The sequence below is a fragment of the Silurus aristotelis genome (genome assembly GCF_946808225.1).
Source record: "Silurus aristotelis genome assembly, chromosome: 7".
In the NCBI taxonomy this organism is placed as follows: domain Eukaryota; kingdom Metazoa; phylum Chordata; class Actinopteri; order Siluriformes; family Siluridae; genus Silurus; species Silurus aristotelis.
In genome coordinates, this window is record NC_139580.1 from 19,412,105 (window position 1) to 19,433,425 (window position 21,321).

At 37.7% G+C, this 21,321-nt stretch overlaps 1 protein-coding gene across 1 annotated transcript; it reads left to right on the forward strand.

The window, feature by feature from the left end:
* Nucleotides 1-519: 519 nt before the first annotated feature.
* ciartb (circadian associated repressor of transcription b) lies at nt 520-11,972 on the forward strand. The gene is made up of 6 exons (XM_083546637.1): nt 520-681; nt 3,135-3,573; nt 4,086-4,161; nt 5,608-5,686; nt 7,603-7,732; nt 10,423-11,972. The coding sequence occupies exons 2-6, from the start codon at nt 3,142-3,144 to the stop codon at nt 10,837-10,839; spliced, it is 1,134 nt and encodes a 377-aa protein (XP_083402763.1). The 5' UTR covers nt 520-681; nt 3,135-3,141; the 3' UTR covers nt 10,840-11,972.
* The last annotated feature ends 9,349 nt before the right edge of the window (nt 11,973-21,321 follow it).

A 21,321-nucleotide genomic window follows, 5' to 3' on the forward strand; every position in this document is an offset into this window, starting at 1 on the left:
TTTGTAATTGGACGGTATATTTGTGTTTTGGAAAGAAATATATCCTTTGGAATGCAATTCTGGTGAAACATGTTTTAGGACACGGTGTACTGTTTTTATTAGCGATCAAGAATGGCATTTGGCATTTGTCAGCTTTGTTCTGGGGGATCGAATGTTTGAATAGAAGATATATCTTTTTTTTTTTTTTTACAGCAGCAAAGAAAAAGAAATGTGAAATATATATATATGGTGATCGGTTTGCTGCTCTCTCTCAGGGGCCATTCGCATCAGCTTCGCTGATCTAATGAGGCGTGAATAATTTTGCCACCGGGAGCCAAAGCAGAGCCGGAGAGTTGACAGTCCGTCCGGCTGTTGCTGGACTGAAACCGATCCGCGTGTCCACGTGCTTTCTGTATTTTCATCTCATTTGCATATATTATCTCGGCTCGCCTATCCCCCACTGCCGCCTCTCTACCAGAGCCTGATTGGTCAGTTCAGGCTGCGGAGACGCGAATGGGAGAGCCCGGTGTGTTTGTGCACGCCCCCGCAGACACGTTGCCTGGGGAGCAGGAACACGGGCCGCTCAGTCGCAGCTCCGCAGCACGGAAAAGCACGAAGCTCAGCGACGCGCAGCACGTCGTGTCCTGGACTTACCTCTGAAACAAAGGAACGCGCACCATTCCCTGTTATCCTGACCAAAAGGTACGAGCGCGGTCACAGTAATAAAACGGAACTGGTTCGACATTTGTAGTTACTTTTGAATTTTCTTCTTTTTTTTTTTACCGCATGCATTTACACAATGCTTTATGTGTAGAGATGAGAAGAGAGTGTAGACTTGTCTACAGCTATGCAGTGAAATTCAGACTCCCCCACAAGTGTGTTACTGTATTACACAACCCTTTCTGATAAGTCTGTAGAACAAAACATGCGGGATTTCCTTCTCTTTTTGTGAAAGATCTCTTAATGAACGCATTATTTTGGAGCTGTGCGAAATGATCGCAAAGCGTCTATTTAAAACATCTGTGTATAATTTGTATAATCTGCGATTGAATCTTAGCCTACAATAACATTCTGTCTGAGTGGTTTTTGGGTTCAGGCTCAGTGTTGTCATCCAGTGCCCCACCCTATTAATCCTACAGGTAATAGCCTATTGATGCTGGTGCACTTCGTGATTTTGTTTTATTCTTTACCTAATAGTCACCTTAGATTACCTTAAAACTGTTTATCTCACGAGGTCACCTTCCTCATCCCATGACTAAAATGTCGTGGAAACTAGTGGAGTGCTGGAACAGGCCACTATGTAATACGGTATCATCTGAATGTATCTGTGTTTATTCATCTAAATCTTTTTTTTAGTGTCTTGAAGGTCATTAGACAGTATAAAGATTTTTCCATGCTGAAGTAGACTACTTCATTCTCACTCTCAGGAATGAATTTGGAAATAAATCCAGTTGGTTTTTGCTTCATTTTGCATTTCGAATATTATTTTTATTATGACAATTTCATAAATAAAAAAAAAAAGCTAAAAAGCTGAAATGAAAGTCTACCTACAATTGTTTTCTGTAATGTTCCAAAATCACCTTTTGTGCTCATCAGCTCCAGTTGCTGTTGTTTGTTAAGAATCACACTATCATGGCTGGTCTTCCTATCACTTATTGCCGGGACTCAGCGTTGTGAAACACTTTAAAACCTTTGAAATGCTTGAAAGCTTAACGAATTTCACAAGCCAGGATTGATACCATTAGTACTTCATCACATTTCAGAGGCCTGCTGTTACTGCTGTGTCTCTGCAGCTCGATTATATAATGTGCACTTTGTTATTCTAGAGCATGTGCTATCAGATCTACTTTCAGTTCAGTTTTATAAAAAAGAAAAAAAAATGTAGGCTAAACATGCCCAGGTAATGAGGGAAATAAGTTGAACCTGACCCATTTATGATACTATGGATAAGGTAATTATTAAGAATGTTGTGAATGTTTTCTGGGCTATGTTTCCAGTTAAATATAACAAACAAATAAACTGAATATGTTCACACAAAGTATCTATTTTATTTACTATTTTTTAATTAAAGTGCAGAATTTGAATGAAACTTTTTTTGGTGGGACTTATTATTAATATAATAAATATTATATGTCTCCTGAGAGTGGGTAACTTTCATTTTACCTAATTGCTACCTTTTAGATAAGTGATCTCAAAATAAACTGCTCATGTGAATTACTATGAAAAATACATGAAATGACTTCTTCATTCCTACTTTCAGGAATGGTAAAATATTGTAAAGTCCAAATAAATCCCAAAATAGATTTTTCTTATTTTCTCTTAACATTCTCATTAGCAAAATGCTTACTAATGTGTAAGTGGGAATGCTTACTGCAGAAATAAGAGTCTGTCTAGAATGGTTTTCTGTCCTGTTCCAAAACCAGCATTCTGTTCCAAATGCTGTTAAAATACTTTTCTGGGACTCTACTACCCATATTCTATGTTATAAATGTCAGCGTTGCAGCTCCATTAAAATGGCTGTCATCAGGGGACTATTGTTTCCATCTAATGGTGGCTGTCATGGCTGCTGTGATCCAGTCTTCCTGAATGAGTAGTTGAGGCTCTTGGTACATGTTTTAAGCCACCTGGTTAATCAAAAGGCTCCATTCTTGAATAGCTTGTAATTGTATACGTGTTAAAAGCTTCAACTATGAGATCATCCATCCGTAAGTAATTATTTATACACCAAAAACTGGCCATATACCTTTTTCCACATGTAGATTAATCATTGTTCTTGTTCGATTAATACACCACCGGAAGTACAGAATGTGTAGTCAGACTCCCGAATGCTGTCAGTTGCAGGCAGAATGTTGTTCATTTATTTAATAAAATGTTATACATGGTGGATTTGTGGGTTTGGGATGCATCAGTCAGATAAACAGACACTGTGTTGGCACCTTACACCCATGCTTAACCTGCGATTGTTTATTTTAAATGCTAGGCTGTTACTCTCTTGGATTGTTTTCTATAGTTAAATATGTAGGAGAATTTTAAAGAAATAGCAAGCGTTTCTTTCTCTGCCTGTGTATATTTTCTGCCTGAATATGCCCACATACATGGTATTTCATTCTATTAATTGCATCTCGGTTAGCCTTACAGTCTTGTCTTTTTCTCAGGCCAGTAATGAAGCGGCCGAGGATGTCGGCATCAGATTCGGATTATTCCATTGACTGGCTGGCCAGTGATGATGATGAAGACAACGACAGTGAGCTGGAAACTGAATGTAACCGGGAACAGCACACTTTGTCCACAACTCCTGCACCTCAAAACAGCTGTAACCCTCAATCCTGCAGGAAAAGCATTGACTCCTATATCGAGGATAGGAGCTGCATGGGCAGCCCCCCCTCCAGCCCAACCAGCTCTTTTAGCACTGGAGACAGAGAGCCCTCACCATCAGGGCAGAAAGACAAATCTGGCCACAGCTGCACCACTGTAAGCCCTAAAGGCAAAAGCAGACAGGCGCAGAAGAGAGTGTGGAGCTTGCCAGTGCCAGAGCAAAAAGAGAAGCATCTCACAGAGAGCCCAACAGAGAAGGACAAGCTGTTTGCATGCAAGGTGAGGCATGTTTTCTTTCAGGTACATTCAGTGCTAGGCAAGTGCAAGTTTTATAGAGAGGGGCTCATATCACCCACATAATCTAGATTCACACAAACGGAGCAAATGAAATTAGCACAGTGGAACTATTTTTTTTAATAAGGCCTTTCCCTTTCTCTTTGGTTATAAAAAAAATTTGTTTCAGTTTTGGGTGACAGCAGGATGTATTTCATTTAGAGTGCATACCGTAAAACCTTGGTACTGGTTTATAATGCTAATAGCCCAGATTGCTCTGTCTTTTTGAGGCTATTTTGACTATACTCGTATATAAAATCCAACATGTCAAGTACAAAAATGTATATGTATTTATTTACATGGCATAAAAACTAAATACAAATTACACACTGAAAATGCATTTTATTCAGAAACAAAAACTATTTTGAACTATGTCCTCCACACTTTCTACAGTAGAGTTATTCTCTGTCAGATAGTGTCAGAAAAAAGGACATTGAATGATTGTTCTTGTTCTACAGTGTGTGGAGTTGCAGTGCTACATTCACCCACTCTCTTCAATCCTGAATGGCCTCCGTTCTGGCAGATACAGAGAACGTGAGTAGAAGCTTTCACAAAAATTTATTTTTACATTGTTCTGTAGCAGCTGTTTTACTGCACACAACTTTACTCCCCACTACAGCCTCAAAAGCTCCATGCAACACTACCAGGGGTATCTATTTTCATGTGCATTACCTCACCTCTTATTTATCCTAATTCTTACCTGTAGCCCATACTTTCATATTTGCCTATAGCTTCTACACCCTGGTTTTCTTTAGCATTATGCAAATACTTCCCTTCCCTGTTCAATAATACAATTATTGTATATTGTCAAGTGAAACAACATTAAGTTTATAAATACTCCTACAATAAATTACAGCAATTTTAGTTGCCAAACTAAATTATGAGACCATTACATTTGTATATGATTATTAATAACTAATGGATCTGGTGTGTAGGGGTAATAATAAGTTTTGCAGAAAACACCTGCTCTTAAGCCGCTTTTAAAGCAGATTTGTGGCCACTGATTGATGCAAACCTTTTTAGTTATAAAAAAAAATGTATATGGCCTCGTCATTTAACTGGTCAGTGGTATGTGAATAAACTACGTGTTCTGGAAATGTATAAAAAATTAGGCTTCACAGAAGTTAAAGGAAAAACCAAAAAAAGTGTTGTCCTGAGGTATGTAGCCTTCCTAAGCTCCAATCCAACTTGACACATATTCTATAAGTTTCTAAAACAATCCTGAAGTCACAAACAAATAATAATCAAAAGTTATTGATTAGTGTTTTGATTGTGGCTATAGAAACATGTTTAGCATGTTGCTCCAAAATCTCCCCTAGGTGTACCTTTTGGATTGAGATCAGATGACTGTTAAGCTTATAGCCAAACATTTACGTCATTTCCATACTTGTTAAACCATTCAATGAGCCTTCATGCAATCTGCTGAAAGAGAACACTCCCAACAGCATAACAGTCACCGTTCTCTTCCTTCTTTTGTCACCTGTCTGTATTTAATGTTTTCTTTTCTTTCTCTGTAATGCTTATTAGGAGAAGTAAAACATGTAATGGGAGTGTTTTTGCATATTAGCTATGAAATTACATTGCCTTTATAATTTTTTATTGTGAATATTAAGGGTTGGAGGACTAGTGAAATGTAAACGAGTCAGACACACAGACGCTACCACATGGTATGAAGCCCAGTAGGTGCTGAATGTTACATTTTGTTGGCTAGGTTTTAGCTCTGCATGGTTTGGTGGGCATATAGGCAGGCTATGAGCCAGGAGAGCATTCATGAGCAGTCGTACTGGGATCTCTGTCAAAGCCCGAGCTCCGCATGACCCCAGACTTCCTGGCCACAGAGACAGAGAGTCTGCCTTCCCACTCACTTCACAAGAACCCATCTGCTGCACAGGAACAGCCTAGCCTGTCAAAGACATGACTCTAAAATTGAGTGTTAAAACCAAACAAAAAAAAATAAAATGAGGTGGTTTCCTTTCACAGGGCTCAGCACTTTCCAGGAGAGTGTAGCTATGGATCGGATCCAGAGAATAATGGGGGTCCTTCAGAATCCTTGTATGGGGTAAGAGCTCCTTGTCCTACAATCCCTTCATATACCCGTTTATGGGTTTCACCCATCTGTGTCACAAGGTCTGAAATATTCCCTATTATAGTATAACAAATAATGTTACACTGACATTAATAGCAGGCGACCTATTTTTTGGAGTTTATCAGAAAGCTTGAGACACTATACAATAGAAAACTAAATAGTGATGCATCTTAGGAACTGTCCAGGTTTCCAAATCGGCAAATTACTATTTGTTGTTCAGTTTGGGTATAGAAACACCAGCAGCACACTCGCACCGGTTTTTTTCTTCTTCTTTTTAAAAATAAAAAGTGTTTATGGAAAGTCTGTGCCCACTACTGGTTTAAAGGTTTTTTTTTTGTTTATCTATTTGTTGGTTTGTTTGCTTGCTCTGCACATTCTTGTGGATTTCTAAATATCTATTATCAGTATATGTTAGTGCTGTACAGATAAGCCAGGGGATTTCGAGTATTGCTGAGGCACTAGGTGGCTCATGTTGGTGTTGTAGATGTGTCCCAGCAGGCCTTCATGTGCTCTGGGATCTAAATGTGATTCTTAGAAAGGGAATGCTGTGACATAGGCATTATGGGCTTGAAGGGAGAGCCATTCAGCACTGTTGGATCGTTTTCTATACGGTCTGATTTGGAAATAACCTTACATTTAGTCGATTAGCTGTCTTGTAGTGAGACCAATGTAATGTTCTACAGTAAGGCTTTTGGGAGGTAGAAAATCCTTTGTGCTTTATATGACTTGCCATCCCAGCGTGAGTCAGAGCGGGTAATGGACACATCATTCTCAATTCTGAGAACAGTACTTGGCATAAAGCCTGGCTCTTTTCTTTGTTGCATTGTGCTGCACTGTAAAAAGTCTGTTCTTCTTGAATTGCATTGTAATTCTTAGAATATCTATTGTGCCAGTGTAGTGTGGGTTAAGTCCCAGTTATATAAGCAGCAATTCTGATCACATGAAAAATTCTAAATTCCTATGAGACAGGGTAATTTGGTTTAATTTAATTTACACAAAAGCAAATCCACTTATCATGACTGTGATTTTTGCAACTTTTAATGAAAAAAAAAAAAAGTAAGCTTCAAACCACGTTGCATGAAGCCAAACCAATACATTGTTGAGACTCTGTCACTTGAATCGAATAGCCAGTGAATTTAAAGTGCAGATCCCCCCCCTTTCTGAAGATCAGGGCACTGAGCCAACATGGCCTCATCTGACCCAGCAGCTGCTGGAGAGAGAGACGAAACGGAAGAGAGGCCACCTCCCTGTGGGCACACACAGCATGGGGTGGCAAAGAGAAGCCGTTGTGAAACCCCTCCCTTGCGCTTAACAATTTTTGCCAGCTGGCAGGCACTCAGAGCAAGGCCTCAATGCTGGCATGATAATCAAATTAACTTTCTTGGCAAGGGTCATGTTGGATAATGCATCGTGTGAATTAAATAGGGCTGGGACAGGTAGAATCTCGTCCTATGATTTACACTAATCTACCTTAACATCTGCTGAATCCTGTTAGAAGTCAATTAACAGCAACCTGTATGTGGGTGGATATTCAAGTCCGTGTCACTTTTCCTCCACTTTTCCACTTTGTTCTTTTTTGTATGCAGTGTGTTTGCCAGTGTGTCGCTGTCGGCGTATGCACCTATTTTTAGAGGCGAGAGAAACGTTGTGCTCTGTGCCACGTGTACGCATAAACATGTGTGAGCTGTATTTGTGGCAAGACATGTTTTTGCATCCAGTGATACCAGTTATGTTCAGCAAAGGATACCAGACTGTCACACTCACTCAGATCAGATAGTGTGTCTCTGTAGATAGTGTAACCATGCCTGTGGTTAGAAATCATGCCACATTTTAATTCCAGATACATGTTGGTTTTCCTTGCTAAATTTAATTCATCTTGTGTCACACAGTGAACGCTATATTGACATCATCCTGAAAATGGAGGAAATGTTGAAAACCTGGTTCCCTAATGTAAAACCCAACCACCAAACCACTGCTGTGGAGCTGACACAAGAGACCACACTGCTGAAAAAACCCAAGGTAATGTGCTTTGCTATTGTGGCTTTGTCTTATACTGTATGATTTAAAGCAGAACTCCTGGCAGAACATGCATGGTGATTTAAAATGTTAGACAAGGAGGGTGTCTGGTTAAAACGTGTGCATTACGTGTGAGACTAATGATTTGATAGAGTAGGTAACATTACACATTTGGAACCAAAGGTATTATGCTTACAAGCATTCCTCACCAAGACAGGAACGCTATGAACCTTTTTTCTAAGGTAGACCGAAAACACAGCCAAAAATACCCATTATACTGTACATACTTTACTCCTTTATATAGGAAATAACAGGTCAGGCTGGTAAGGTTGAAAGTTTCTATTAAAAATTTTCATGGGAATTTGTATAATTCTAAACTAGCAGACATTTATCATCTTTTTAAAAAAATTTAATTTGGACAGAGACAAATAATCCATTTACAATTACTAATTAGATTTTAAATACTCGGGCAACATGTAGGTCTCTATGATCAATTTCACAATGTCTGATCAACAGTGCAATATATGTTTGAATGTTTTTATTTTATATATACAGTGGAACCCGGTTATCTCGACCTCGGTTACCTCGACAACCCTATTAAGTCGACGTTTTTGAAGTGTAACCGCCAAATTCTCGCTTTGTCTCAGCATTTTTTATCGGTTATGTCGGTAATTTATCTTTTTTATGTCGCCGAACCCTAATATCTCGAGCACAGGGGGGATTTTGCCATTTAACGTCACTGTGCAGCCGCAGAAGAATTCGCGAAACTGGCGGAAAAATCAAGCCTTACAGCTGCTACAGGTGTTGTATTGTATACTGGTGAATCTCTGCTGTTAGTTACTGCACATATGCCTTTTGTTGTTAAATGTTATGCGATGAACGGGAGGCAAAAGTAGAAGCGCGGCGCTGAACAGCACACGGGAGAACGTGAGATGAGCAGCAAAATCATAGAATGAACACCGGCAGGATCGGGGGCAGGATGCGCTTTTTCTTCCCAAAGCGCAGACGTTGAGAGAGTGCCGGTGGGAATGCACGTACCGGGATACGCATGCGCGATAACAACGACCGCCGTGAACCAACATATACCAACAATAACGGACAGTGAGAGTGTGGAAGTTTAAATAGGAGCTGGTGATGATGATAAACGAGCACCATATGTGCGCGATTGAAGCCGAGAGCTTCAGAGAAAGCGGCCGAGAAAGCACCTGCTACGCCGAAGGGGGCCGAAGGGGGCGTGGCAGGTGGATTCCTGACAGTTAACAAACATGTACTGTATGTATTTTTATAGCATGCCTTCATCAAACAAATCGCGGCAACGCTGTTGTGTTAAAAAAAACAAAAACCTCCAAAAACACGTGCATGCGCATTCTCATTTATTAACGCACATCATGTACATACAGAAATTTCAAGCACGTTAATATAATGCCGCCATATTGATTTTCGTTTATCTCGATCATCGGTTATCTCGATGCTTTTTGGCGACCCCCTAGGACATCGATATATCCGGGTTTCACTGTATCTTGATTCTAAGCGGTTGAAAGATTTAGCATTTTAAAAAGGGATTTAAAAATGCTTCCAGGTAAATCTGCATTTTATATATAACCTTTTGAAATAAATGTAATTATACATTAAGGTCCCCTGGTGGTCTAGTGGTTAAAATGCAGCGCTCTCACCGCTGCGACCCGGGTTCGATTCCCGGTCAGGGAACCATCCCCAGCCACTCTTAGTGCCGGTCCCAAGCCCGGATAAATTGGGGAGGGTTGCGTTAGGAAGGGCATCCAGCGTAAAACATGTGCCAAATCAAACGTGCGGAGGATCCGCTGTGGCGACCCCTAACGGGAGAAGCCGAAAAAGAAAGTTATACATTATTTCTTTAAACAATTTTTTTAATTACGATCCATCATTTCCTAGAGCAACTTCCAGTTATGTCTAATAAATTTTCTACCTTGCACACAGTTGGAAATTAATGAGTCTCTGTCTAACTTCAATTATAGCACAGCTCTAGAGTCAGAACAAGATTTCTAGTGCAAGTGAATAGGCATACACCCTCATCTACTCTTTCAGTCAGTATTATTTATAAAAATATTCTTTAAACATTATAAACAATATTTAAAATTTTCAATTAAACAATATTGTGAAAACAACTCACCTTTGTTCCTGATATTGATATTGTTAATGAATAGCCTTAATAAATATTTTTTAAATGCATTCCATAGGAGCATTGTTGCCTTTATCTTGTCTTTGTCACGTGTGTGTTAACATAAGGTTGCATATAACATATATTTGTAATCTATTAACAATGGAAAAATCTAAGACTATTCAACAAGAGGCAGATGGTTGGAGACCTGCACACACAAAATAATGGATTTTAATAAACATAAGCCAGTTTAAACATTAAACATGTCAGTTTTAATAAAAGTACAATGTGGACCATAGCAAAAAGTTTTTACATGTCTGAAACAGCTGGCTTTTTGCCAAGATTTCCTCCTGACACAAAATTTTAAATATAACTGTGCTTATTATGTTCACAAATTGCACTGCTAGCAAATGCTGTTTGAACACATTCATGTATTTTCACATTTTCATGAGGCATGGCAATATTTTAGGTAACGCTGTATATATTTAAAACGGAGTATTCAAAATAAGTAGAACTAAAATCCTCACACCCCCGTCTCTTTCTATCTTTGTCACAGTTGTCCTCGATTCTGACCCCCGTTTCTGTTGGTCTCTTCAACTCTGGCACTACTGGTGCTTCGCCGGTGGTTGCTAAGGCCATGCGGGTCAGTGACCTTCTCCTTCAAGCACCTTATTCTGCCACCAATCTGAAATGGCTTCACACATCTCCCATCTGCTCACCCACTGCTGAGCAGGGCCAACGCACAGTCCGGAACTTGCTAACAGCACACAGAGATGAGGATGTGACGCAGGACAACTCAGTTTCCTCCACTATTGATACTCCTGAACTTAACATGGACTCGGTGCCTAGTCAGCCACCTCCAGGAAAGATCAGTGCCCCATGCCTGGAGAGACTACTGAAATCCACAAAGAGCATCATCAACCGCAAAGCCTCCAGGGGGACGAGCAATATGAGTGCTGACACCTTATCCTAGTCCATAGACACTGGGCTTTCGGTATTCAGAGCCTAAACAGCAGGCACTTATATTATGTCGTGCCAGTGCACTCGAGCGCACCCCAGCGCAAGCTCCCTGCTCCATTTCAGCCTTTCAGGGACACACTGAGCAAAGCTATGGCCAAGCCTAGCACCTAGTCTGACACAGCCTGCAGATACACATGCACCAGCATGTCACTGGTGTGGTAGTGTGTCCTCATCTAATTTGGATTTGTCAGCTTTGAATCCTCTCGGGTGTATTACAGTTTGTCTCCCAGATATGCCTGGTGAGGCAGAGGACTAGTGGCTTGATGTGTAGAGGCAGTACATTGGTATCTGTGAATAAAGGAAAACATTACTTCAGAAAGGGATAGGAAAAAAGCAGGAGTAATGTGTTTTTAGGGAACACTTCAGAAATTCCAATGTGTCAGTAAACCCCATCATAGATGTAGATAAAATGTGTGGGATGAATGTGAATTTTGCTTCTTTTTTTTGTATCCGCTCCACTGGAGTAGATTGATGTGACTGTTACTTCATAGGTATAGATACGTTTTTGGTACAACGGTTCTACCTCAATCTGACACCGTGTCAATGGTTGTGAATAGAACGAATAAGAACTAACGTTCACTGACATAGAATCAGAAAGAGGGAGCCTGCTAAGATCAAGGTGAGCCAAACTTACCTGTAGTGCCGGGGTCTTGGGTATGAGCCTTTTTCTCTGCAAGGAGAAGCTCCACAGGCCTGACTGGTGCCAATGTATAGAATGTGAACTGCATTTTTTTTTTTGTTCTCATGAGCATCTCCAAGTTTGAGGGCATCCAGTGCCTGTTATTTTAATGTCAAGCTGTGCCTGTACACTGGTTTTGAAGTGAATGAGAACCACCTGGAATACCTGCAACCTCTGAATGATGGACTAAAATGAATCAGGCAGGAATAGTCATAACTCCTGGCAAAAGATGCATAGCTTATATATTTGCAAACTCTTTGTTCAAGTGGGACAGTGACATTTATGTTTAAGGGATATTCAAAGTTTGTGTAAAAATTTGAGGTTGTTAATCTACCCTTGCAAAGTGGCCTTTACAGTGTGATTATTTTATACTTTCAAAATAAATGTGGTTATATTTGTTTGGCGTATTTCTGCTGCTCAAGCTTTATTTTTTATTTTTTGAACCACTTATTACTTACATTTCTTGCTTACTTAATGGAACTATTGAAGATAAATTATTTATAAAGTCTGAAGTCTGATTAATTATTAAATGCAAAACATTTTAGCCTATGAATACAACAATCCTGTCAATCTATCCAAACATAGATACATACATATGTATTCATGATACACTGCTCATCCGGCTGAATAATCTCACCACGGCATTGAAACCAAATAAAACCTAACAAGCCAGGCACATACCAGAGCGTAAATGAAAATCATGTAAAAAATAAAAATTGCCATTAAAAACTGATTTTATCTTTAGTCTGAAAATAATGAATAGTTCAAAAACGACAGTTGGGCGAGGCACATCCAAAATCAAAACTATATCCTCAATAAAGCAAAGTTCTTTAGAGTGAATCATTCACTTGGGTTTCTCTTTTGCATTCACTCACAGCTACATCAGGCCTGTCTGTCTAATCATTGGTGGCTTCTAATTCTCAAATAGGTGAACAATTGGTGTCTGTTGTAAGAGTGTACATATCTATTTCAGCCATGACCACTCTCAGGGGGAAGATGTTTAGCAGTAGTTTATCTATGCAAGTGTAGATAGTTTTGGTATGGTAATTGTTATATTTGCAATTTATTTGCAAGAACTGGCAATTGCAAATACAAAATAACAAGCTATTATTAATAATAATAATAGTAATAATAATAATATTAATAATACGAATGTATGGATTGGGCTACTAAGGACTACTGCAGTTATTAGCCCTTTTGTCATACTAATATTGTGTTTATGCTTCTGTGCAAGATCAGTCAAGTTCATTTTCAGCATTTAAATGAATTGCAGTTGGGTATGATTTTCTGCCCCTTAGAGAGATCTTCCAATCATTATGTGGAGAAGTCATGCATCCAGGCAAGACAAATGAAGTGCCATTAAATTATGAGATAATTTGCTGTATATCTCTTGTGCACCTATCACACACAAGCAAGCACTGCATTTTATTTTTATTTTTTTTAAGAAACCAGTTTTGAGATCATTTGGTTATATTTTCCTCTGAATTTCCCTCTGGGATTAATAAAGAAAATCTTAATTTTCTAAAATTAAAGGTTAATTTTTTGGCTGGTGAGATCAAATACAGACAACCAAGTTTTCTCCAAACCTGACAAGCTGTATGGTCTATCTATCTATCTATCTATCTATCTATCTATCTATCTATCTATCTATCTATCTATCTATCTATCTATCTATCTATCTATCTATCTATCTATCTATCTATCTATCTATCTATCTATCTATCTATCTATCTATCTATCTATCTATCTATCTATCTATCTATCTATCTATCTATCTATCTATCTATCTATCTATCTATCTATCTATCTATCTATCTATCTATCTATCTATCTATCTAAAATGTAATTAATTTATGTCTGTGATGCAAGTATTCACTGAGATTTAGTGCACCCTGTCGGTTTTCTTTATTTTTCAAAAGCACAGCAATTTAAGTTAGTTTCGGCGTTATGAGTAAACACGTTCATTTTGACAACCCTAATTAATACATTAATACAAAACAAATTAAGCATTTTGCTAACTAATGAATGTATCCAGACTGAATAACTACCATATAGAACACAAGCAGAGAAAAGATGATAATGATGATGATCAGGTGATCAGGAATGTCTCTCTTCTCAGTCATGTTTACATCGCTGACTCCCTCTGTCTCATACTTTTCGTGTCCTTCTGCCTTGCTCATTGTTAGCTTGCTTTGCTTTGCAGCTTTTTCCATCCAAGTGTTTTTATAAAGTACAATGTCCCTAAGATCTTTAGCAACCTAGTTGATATTTCAGAAACTTTTACTGCTCCACTGAGGACCAGAGGTTTGTTTCTGTATTTAAGTAGATTTTTCAGGTATCAGTTCTTTACTTCACTATTTATTTTTGAACAACATTTTACATTTACTCTAACTTTTTACACAAATATCTATACTTTCTACTCCTTAAATTTCGAACAGATTCGTTACTTTAGTTTGAATCTATTTGTTGAAATGCCAATATTTTTTCATATCAATGAGTGCCATTTTCAGCCCATCAACGTATTTCCTGTCATTGCGCATTTTTTCAATCTACCACTGGTGTATCATTTCCTGGCTCTCAAGCACCACAGATGTAGGTTAGTTTACAAAGCTAACAATGAGCAAGTAGTAGAAGTATGAGACAGAGGGAGTCAGCGAAGTAAACATGACTGAGAACAGAGACATTCCTGATCACCTGATCATCATCATCATCATCATCATCTTTTCTCTGCTTGTGTTCTATATGGTAGTTATTCAGTCTGGATACATTCATTAGTTAGCAAAATGTTTAATTTGTTTTGTATTAATGTATTAATAAGGGTTGTCAAAATGAACGTATTTACTCATAACGCCGAAACTATATATATATATATATATATATATATATATATATATATATATATATATATATATATATATATATATATATATATATATATATATCAAAATATCTAATTTTAAATAGCAAAAAAGTTCTGATTGGTGTCCTGATGATTTATGTAATTTAAAACACCATAATTACTTTAAAACAATTACAAGAGTATTTTGTCTTTATGCTCTATGTTAAGTATGGTTTCACTAATAATAAACATACATTTGTATAAAGCATCCATATTTGTCCATGCCCATGTTAAATACAGTATTAAAAACTTAAAAAGTGTGAATTTAGGGTACATTTAGAACAGATAAAAATGTAATTTAGTTGCTATTATTTGTGAGTTAACTCATGAAAATCATGTGATTAATCGCAATTAAATATTTTAATTGATTGACAGCAAATTACAATATTAATATGATGTAAGGTTCAGTTACCAGCCTGACACTAAAATACAGTTGAAACCAGATATTTACATACACTTCAGAAAAAAACACAAAAACTTTTATTTCTTTACTGTCATACATTAAATCAGAGTAAACTTTTTCTGTTAACATATTTTTTGCATTTGTTAAATGTCAGAATCGAGCGAGGGAGAATTTTTATGTATTTTTATTATCACTTTCATCAAAGTCAGAAGTATACATACACTTCCTTAGTATTTGGTGGAATTGCCCCGAAACTGTTCCACTTGGGCCAAACATTTTGGGTATCCTTCCACAAGCTTTCTACAATAGTTTGCTGGAATTTTGGCCCACTCCTCTTGACAGAACTGGTGTAACTGGGCCAGGTTTGTAGGTCTTCTTGCTCGCACTTGCCTTTTCAGTGCCGCCCACAAATTTTCTATGGGATTGAGATCAGGGCTTTGTGATGGCCACTCCAATACCTTGAATTTGTTGTCCTCAAGCCACTTTGTAACTAATTTGGCGGTATGCTTGGGGTCATTGTCCATTTGAAAGACCCATTTGCGCCCAAGCTTTAACTTCCTGGCTGATGTCTTTAGATGTTGCTTTAATATATCCACATAGTTTTCTTTTCTCATGATGCCATCTATTTTGTAAAGTGCACCAGTCCCTTCTGCAGCAAAGCAGCCCCACAACATTATACTACCACCCCCATACTTGACAGTTGGGATGGTGTTCTGAGGCTTCAAAGCTTCGCCCCAAATATACCGTTTATAATTATGGCTAAACAGTTAAATTTTTGTTTCGTCAGACCACAGGACATGTCTCCAAAAATTAAGATTTTTTCCCTCATGTGCAGTTGCAAACTGTAGTCTGGCATTTTTATGGTGGTTTTGAAGTAATGTTTTTCTCTTCCCAGAGTAACCTTTCAGCTCATGGTACAGTTTTCGTTTTACTGTGGATAATGACACTGTCTTACCAGTTTCAGCCAGCATCTTCACAAGACCTTTTGCTGTTGTCCTGGGGTTGATTTGCACATTTCGCAACAAAAAACGTTCCACTCTGGAACTCAGAATCCGTCTCCTCCCTGAGTGGTATGATGGTTGTACATTCCCATGTTGTTTATACTTGCGTATTATTGTCTGCACGGATGAACGTAGGACTTTCAGGCATCTGGAAATTGCACCTAAGGATGAGCCATACTTGTGGAGGTCAACAATTCTTTTTCTGATGTCTTGGTGGATTTCTCTTGATTTTCCCATGATGTCAAAGAAAGAGGCTCTGTGTTTGAGATGTGCCTTTATATGCATCCACAGGTGTGCCACCAATAAACTCAAATGGAATCAATTAACCTATCAGAGGCTTCTTAAGCTCAGAATGAAATCATCTGGAGTTTTTTTTTTTTGTTTAAAGGCACGATAAACTTAGTGTATGTATACTTCTGACTTTGATGAAAGTGATAATAAAAATACATAAAAATTCACCCTTGCTCGGTTCTGACATTTAACAAATGCAAAAAATATGTTAATATTTATTGATTTGAAAAAGAAAAAGTTTACTCTGATTTAATGTATGACAGTAAAGAAATAAAAGTTTTTGTGTTTTTTTCTGAAGTGTATGTAAATATCTGGTTTCAACTGTAGGTAGTAGGAATGGCTCTTTTTTTTACTTAAGTCAGAGCCCAAACTTCTTTATTTTAACTTAAGTAAAAAAGTATAGCCAGTAATTTTACCAGAGTATTTTAAAACATGAGTATCTATACTTCTTCATCTTTATCTGTGTACTTTTGCCAAGTTTGCTGAGGACACAGACGAGCTTTTAAATGGAAAAATTTACAACTATTTGAAATGTTCAATACTGTACATTGTGCTCATGAATCAGATGAAAAATGTCCTAAAGAAATGTACAAAAAACACTACATTCTTTAACTGTTTACTGTGTGAACCTATGCTAATTTATTATCTTGCAGAGTTTGTCAGTTCACTCTTTCACATATCACTTAATAACCATTATTTGAAATAAGGTAAGCTTTTGTCTATGTGCATCCATCCAGTGTCCTTCCTTTCTGTTATATGTGAAACACACTTAAGCTGTTTCACAAATCCTTCAAATCCATTTATCATATTTCAGAGTAAGGTGGAGAGAATGGTTTAATGAATCGAAGGCATTCTTATTAAAGCTGTATGACTGGCAAGGTCATGTAAAATTTAACTCTGAAAGACATGGTTGATGGTTTATATATTCATAGAGGGCATGTTATTTTCAGAAAGAGATAATGAGAAATAGAGAGTGAGAGATGGAGTGATTGACAGGATACATTGGAGGGCTAGAAGGGCCATCATTTATAGAAAGAACATGCAAAAGACATTTCCGTTCACTTCTGAATGACAACGAGAAGTCCAAATATTAGCTTCTGTGCAATGTCCTGATGCTTGGTTGTGTGACTAAAATAATGACTGGTGAGGACAATAAATAGCTTTGGAAATAATCATGTTACCTCTGGGAAAATTACTAATTCCTAAATTCAATAATGACCCCCCTCGTATAATCAAAGCTGTATGAGGTTAATAGGAAATAAATTTCAGCCAGGCATACTATAGCACTACATCAGTGCTAATATAAATACTATAAAAATATTTATATAAACATATATATAATTTAAAATAACTATATATTTTTATGTCAGTATACAAACGTAGCAAAGGCAGCTAGAACAGAAAGAATAGCAGGCATTTTTTAAAAACATTTCTGCCCTTTTATACCATGGTTTGTGTCACTGACTTTTAGCCTGCTCAGTGACTATTAATAATTTTTATATCTATTGGAAAACTAAAAGAACAGGAATAGTCTGCATAGTCTGATTATAATTATATTGTCATGTTTTTGTATATTCCATACATTCAGTGCTAGAATACTTCAGTTAAGACAGCTTATTTTATAAGGGCATTATTAAATGTAATTGTGATACTAATAGCTTGTTGTGTGTTCGGTATGTGGTAATTGTGTGGTTAAACAGATGTATTTCTATTACAGGTTCTTTAGTTTATGTTTTGTGTAACTTAAATTAAACTTTTTGTTGATTTGAAATTGGAAAAAATACTTGGCACCAGATGCAAATAAATTTACATTACAATAAAAAAAAGTTGTATTTACTTTGACTCTATGCAAATGTTTACGCACATCAACAAAATAACATCCGACTGAGTTTTTCTTTTTTTTCCCAAGCAAGGTTTAGTGTAATTTGCACTCAGAGAAAGCACTCCCACAAAGCTGTTACTGTGATTTATACTTATATTAAAGCAATGTCATATTTGATTTGCTCTAAATGACAGTTCAGTTGAACTAAATAGAGATAGCTTTATTGTTCTTCAAATTAGAAATTTGCTCACTGCACTGTTAAGAGATTCAACAGGCAATTTGTTCTCACCATATGAAGATAATGATCTTATTTTTCACAGAGTACCTCACACCTCTTACTGGTCTTTTTTTTTGTAGATGTACCTAGGGAGTAGAATATTATAATAATCACAGCTTTCCCAAATGCCGTTATGTCTTTTCTTTTGTCTGATTGTCTGATTTTTTTTATTCTCTTTAGCTTAAGCCTATGATGTAGAAACAAAGGGCAAAAAAAAAGAGAAATCAGCACAGGGGGGTTAAAGTTGATTGAACTAAGCAAGTGCATGACTGGAGGTAAAGATAAACAAAAGTAAATCAGGGCCCAAAGTCAGTCATTACTGTCTTGGGGTGATACAGGTTGCAGGTTAAAATTATTAATTGAGTAAATGCATGAAATTATCCAACATGAGCTATTTTTGCCAAAATCATACTTATCCTATCCTTTTTTGTCCGGTGTTAACCTATATACACCATGGCAGGGGGTTGTTAATAACCAGATATAGTAGTCATTGCATGGCCATAGTTTAATATCTGAGGTTTTTTATTTTTTATTAATATTCCTTATTTAAATACCCATTGTCTGTAATCCTTTCATAAACTATTTATAAAAAACATATGAGTGCTCAGCCTATTTTCAGTATAAGTAAATAGAAAGAACAGTCCATTGAAAACTCAAATAAGAGATGGCAAAAAGGTGTTTTTTTGGGTGTCTAGTAAAGCACCAAGTAGTCATATACAGTATTGGATAATTATTTAGTGTGTGTCTGTGTGTGTGATGGAGAGAGAGAGAGAGAGAGAGAGAGAGAGAGAGAGAGAGAGAGAGAGAGAGAGAGAGAGAGAGAGAGGAGAGGGAGAAGGAGAGAAAAGTGGTGGTAACCAACAGAGACTAATTTAAGCAACTCTACATTAACTGGTTGTACCCACTGGTATCTCATGGTATCTGTACTGTGTTTGGCCTTCATAAAACAATGCCTAAAGCTGCACAGGATTAAAAGAAAACTCTAATAACCTCCACGCAGTCATGTAGGACTAATTGTTAGTTCCTTTTTAAAGGAATTAGGCAAATAAAGCATTAGTGCTGTGTGCTAAAACTAAACAAGGTAAAGAAGCATGCATGTATTTGATGTTAATACAGTATTAGGAAAATTTTAGAAGAAGAAGAAGAAGTCAGTACAAGGTCACTGAATAGATAAATTAATAAATATATTACTGGGAGCACCAGGTTCTCAATTTCCTCTTACCTCACAGAAACAGGTAGACCAGCAATACCCTGTAAGTAAGAATGTGCCTGGTAAATGGCATTGGTAAAGCATCTCTTCCACTGGTTCTGCATTATACCCAGTGCTTCTGGAATAGGGATACTCAATTAATGGAGATTAATGAATGACAAATGATGGTCCCATACCTGTGAATGTTTGTTATGGGCATTTGCTATTCCAATGGCTATATTGTTGACTGTAGGTGTAGTTAAATGGCTGTTGATTAGTTGGAGCAGATAATAAAGCAGTACCCTCCAGAAACCACTAGTCTGGATATGCTTTAAGAAGAAACTCTTAGCTTGGAACATTCAGTGCTCCTGTGATAGAGTTCTTATTGTTGAATGTATTGCTGAATGTATAAAGCATCAGCATGCTAACTCATGGTTTAAATGTCTCAGAGCCTGGATTGTACAATTAAGGTCTAAACAGGCATTTATCATAACATTGGGATGCTTAGGTGTCCTTGCTTTTTACTGGTAGAACAGACTTTTCACGTAGTAAATTTCTCTTCACAGAGTCTGTGTTGATCATGTTTCGTATTAAATATATTGTGTATGTATTGACATTATTACCACCTACTACTCTACTCTTGCACTTGTACAAACTAGAATGCAATAGTTTATGAATCTTTACAGATGTACTAGGTATAGTGCACTTTTACCTCTTTGCATGTTCTGTAAAAACCTCTGAATAAGAATGTTAATTTTTATGTACTCAAAAATTAAAAAATGTATAGTATAATAATATGGTAACAAAAGCTATTGTAGACTGAACAAACATTCTCAGACTGGTACATGTAAAAAACGCAGTTTCTTCAACCCAGATAAAGTGAAGAAGCTCAGTAGCTCTCCAGAGACTTAATGCTCTACATATTCTTGCAGAAAAATATCTGACCATCAAGGGCAAAAGAAATGAACCACTAGAGGGTAGCAGAAACAGTGTAATTCTGGAGTAATTCAGTGATTTGGTCAGTGGCCATCTGCAACCCAGCCATTAGGGGGGCACAAGCCAGTGTACTCTTAGTGCCGGTCCCAAGCCCGGGTAAATGGGGAGGGTTGCGTTAGGAAGGGCATCCAGCGTAAAACATGTGCCAAATCAAATATGCGGATCACAAATGAGAATTTCATACCGGATCGGTCGAGGCCCGGGTTAACAACGACCGCCACAGGTATCGTTAGCCGACAGGGTACCGGTGGAAATTGGGCTACTGTTGGCCGAAGGAGGAGAAGGAGAGGAGGAAGGTGTCTACAGAGACGGCAGGAAAAGGAGCAGTGTAGGAGAGTAGAGGTTCGGGTTGGTACTTTAAATGTTGGTACTATGACGGGTAAAGGGAGAGAGATAGCTGATATGATGGAGAGGAGAAAGGTAGATGTGTTGTGTGTTCAGGAGACCAAGTGGAAAGGGAGTAAGGCCAGGAACATTGGAGGTGGGTTTAAACTGTTTTATCATGGTGTGGATGGGAAGAGAAATGGTGTAGGGGTGATTCTGAAGGAAGCGTACAGTAAGAGTGTAGTGGAGGTGAAGAGAGTTTCTGATAGGGTGATGATCGTGAAGGTGGAAGTTGAAGGGATGATGATAAATGTCATCAGTGCCTATGCTCCACAAGTTGGCTGTGAGATGGAGGAGAAAGAAAGATTCTGGAGTGAATTAGATGAAGTGGTAGATGGTGTACCTAGGAAAGAACGATTGGTGATTGGGGCAGACTTTAATGGGCATGTAGGTGAAGGGAACAGAGGTGATGAGGAGGTGATGGGTAGGTATGGTTTTAAGGAGAGGAATGTGGAAGGGCAGATGGTGGTAGATTTTGCTAAAAGGATGGAAAT

Bases quoted from the DNA above. Each gene is read 5' to 3' on its own strand.
- ciartb (XM_083546637.1), top strand. From the start codon at position 3,142: ATGAAGCGGCCGAGGATGTCGGCATCAGATTCGGATTATTCCATTGAC. The intron at 3,574-4,085 runs GTGAGGCATGTT...CTTGTTCTACAG, and splicing joins ACAAGCTGTTTGCATGCAAG to TGTGTGGAGTTGCAGTGCTA. The intron at 7,733-10,422 runs GTAATGTGCTTT...TCTTTGTCACAG, and splicing joins CACTGCTGAAAAAACCCAAG to TTGTCCTCGATTCTGACCCC.